At 35.1% G+C, this 2,937-nt stretch overlaps 1 protein-coding gene across 1 annotated transcript; it reads left to right on the forward strand.

Moving 5' to 3' along the window:
* The first annotated feature begins 1,157 nt into the window (after nt 1–1,157).
* LOC131395684 (olfactory receptor 5T9-like) lies at nt 1,158–2,144 on the forward strand. The gene has a single exon (XM_058527524.1). The coding sequence runs from the start codon at nt 1,158–1,160 to the stop codon at nt 2,142–2,144; it is 987 nt and encodes a 328-aa protein (XP_058383507.1).
* Nucleotides 2,145–2,937: the final 793 nt, after the last annotated feature.

Raw genomic sequence — 2,937 nt, forward strand, 5'->3', positions numbered from 1 at the left:
GTGCTGAACTTAACCACCAGGCCATGGGGGCTGGCCTGAACTTTTCTTTTTTCATATTCCATGGACTGAGAACCAACCAGTCCAATGACCAAATATATCAGAAATAAAACACTGCTTTGTGGTTTACGTAGTGAATTTATTCTTTTAGCAGTAGCATTTATAAATTTTATGATTTAGTATTGGGTGGTTTTCTTTCATAATAATTTTAGAGACTACCTAAGAAACTATAATATATTAAAGGAATGGCTGTGATTTATATTTGACAGAAATATATCTCAAAAATACACTCAAGGAATTTGCAACTGTAATGAGTACGTGGATAGAGAAAAATTTTACGTTGGCATTAAGTTATATTTGGAAATACATTGAGAGTATAATAAACTGTGGAGGCCTAAATGGACAACTTAGTGATGAGTGTCTTGATGAGTATCAAGAAAGAACACTGATAAACAAAACAAAACCAATTGTCTCTTACTGTTTGTATGCAGGTGCATCTGCCCCCAGAATAACAACTGTTGTCTGTTCACCAGTGTTCCAGAAGTGCTAGTGGAATGGGATCATAGCCAAAAAAGAGGATATACAATCATTTGGTCAGAAAAGGGTACCCCATATGACAAGCTGAAATGTAAGTTTAACTTATTCCATTTCCTAGTCATATGGGAACATTTTAAAATTAAATAATTTTTACATTGTTTTTCTCATTTAGATACAACCCAATATTGTGATATAATTTTATAATTTTGAGCATTAAGAAAAGGCACTTGATGCATGTGGTAGAAAATATAGGGTTTGTGCTCAGATGTATACTTTCTCCTATAATATTTATGCATTTAAAAATTCTTATATTCATTCAGCTTTGTGAATTTTAGCGGAATACAGTATGAAACCAAATGGTAGTAAACTTAGAAAATAAGCTGGAAATTAAACAACATAAATTGGCATGTTTTTAACATGGCAAATTTAGTCAACCACTTACTAAAATAATTTATTTAATTAAACAGGGTAATGCAGTCACTTGTACCCAACTTCTTCGTCACCACCTATTCCTTCACTGCCGAGGATTCCAATATGCCCTTCTAAAAAACAAACAAAGATGATAAAATAGGGTGGGATCTATTCTCAAAAATATTGCTTTAAAACCTATAAATAGAACTGAAATGTCAGGGTTGACATCAGATTTAGATTTATACAGGATTCAGATGAAAAATGGGACTGAAGTCACCATGTTTATATTGATGGGCTTCACAGATGATTCTGAGGTGCAAGTCTTCCTACTTTTGCTCTTTCTAGCAATCTATCTTTTCACTCTGATGGGAAATTTGGGACTGGTTGTATTGGTCATCAGGGATTCACGGCTCCACAACCCTATGTACTATTTTCTGAGTGTGTTATCATTCTTGGATGCCTGTTATTCTTCAGTTGAGATCCCAAAAATGTTGGTCAATTTCCTGTCAGAGAATAAAGCCATTTCCTTCCTTGGATGTGCAGCACAGATGTTTCTCTTTGTTACTTTTGGGACCACAGAATGCTTTCTCTTGGCCGCAATGGCATATGATCGCTATGTAGCAATCTACAACCCTCTGCTGTATTCAGTTAACATGTCACCCAGGGTCTATGTGCCACTCATCATTGCTTCCTATGTTGGTGGCATTTTCCATGCTTCTGTACACACAGAAGCCACGTTTAGTCTATCTTTCTGTGCATCGAATGAAGTTAGACATGTTTTTTGTGACATCCCTCCTTTCCTCGCTATTTCTTGTTCTGACACTAGCACAAACGAGCTTCTACTCGTCTACGTGGTGGGCTCTATTGAGATAGTCACTATCCTGATTGTCCTGATCTCCTATGGTTTCATTCTGGTGGTGATTCTGAAGATTCATTCTGCTGAAGGGAGACGAAAAGTCTTTTCTACATGTGGCTCTCACCTAACTGGAGTGTCAATTTATCATGGAACAATCCTCTTCGTGTATGTGAGACCAAGTTCCAGCTATGCATTGGACCATGACATGATAGTGTCGACATTTTACACCATTGTGATTCCCATGCTGAATACCGTCATCTACAGTTTAAGGAACAAAGATGTAAATGAGGCAATGAAAAGAATGTTTGGTAAAAACGGGTGTATCAATAAAATATATTTTTGAGATTAGCTATTAAATTGAAACAAATTAAGAATTATGTTCATTGTCTTAATGTCAAAATGATAAAACTGTTTTATTTAGTTTATTAGTGTCTTCCTATTCTTCCTAGATATTTGAGATAAACATCATAGTCATACCTCCACCTGTGCAGTTTTCACACATGCAGAAAAACTGTGTCATCCATTTACTTATTTAATTCACTCTCAGATATATACACACACATATGTACATATATGTACATATAGGCTGATACTGATCAAGTTATTTGGCTAGGGCTGCCATAACAAATTACCACAGACTGATGGTTTAAACAACAGAAATGTATTTCTCACTGTTCTAGAATCTAGAAGTCTGAGATCAAGGTGAAGGCAGGCTTGGTTTCTTCTGAGATCTTTCTCCTTCCCTTGTAGATGGCAGTCTTCTCCCTCTGTCTTCACATTGTTATTCCTCCATATATTTCTTGTCCTAATTCCTCTTCTTATGATGACATTAGTCATATTGGATTAAAGTCCACCCTAAAGGACTTAATTTTAAGTTAATTATCTCCACAAAGACCCTACTGCCAAATACATTCACATTCTGTGTTACAGGGTTTAATATGTCAACATATGATATTTGTATATATTATGTGTATATTTACACACACAGACTGAGTCACATATGTGCACAATCTTTACTTTAAAATGTGTAGTATTAACTCTCATCTTATATGACTCAAATTGCATAGGTTTCAATAGTTGCAATTATTAGTAACTTTATGATTATATCTGACAAGTTTGAACAAATACCACCTAAT

This window comes from Diceros bicornis, chromosome 31, assembly GCF_020826845.1.
Source record: "Diceros bicornis minor isolate mBicDic1 chromosome 31, mDicBic1.mat.cur, whole genome shotgun sequence".
Taxonomy (NCBI): domain Eukaryota; kingdom Metazoa; phylum Chordata; class Mammalia; order Perissodactyla; family Rhinocerotidae; genus Diceros; species Diceros bicornis.

Bases quoted from the DNA above. Each gene is read 5' to 3' on its own strand.
- LOC131395684 (XM_058527524.1), top strand. From the start codon at position 1,158: ATGTCAGGGTTGACATCAGATTTAGATTTATACAGGATTCAGATGAAA.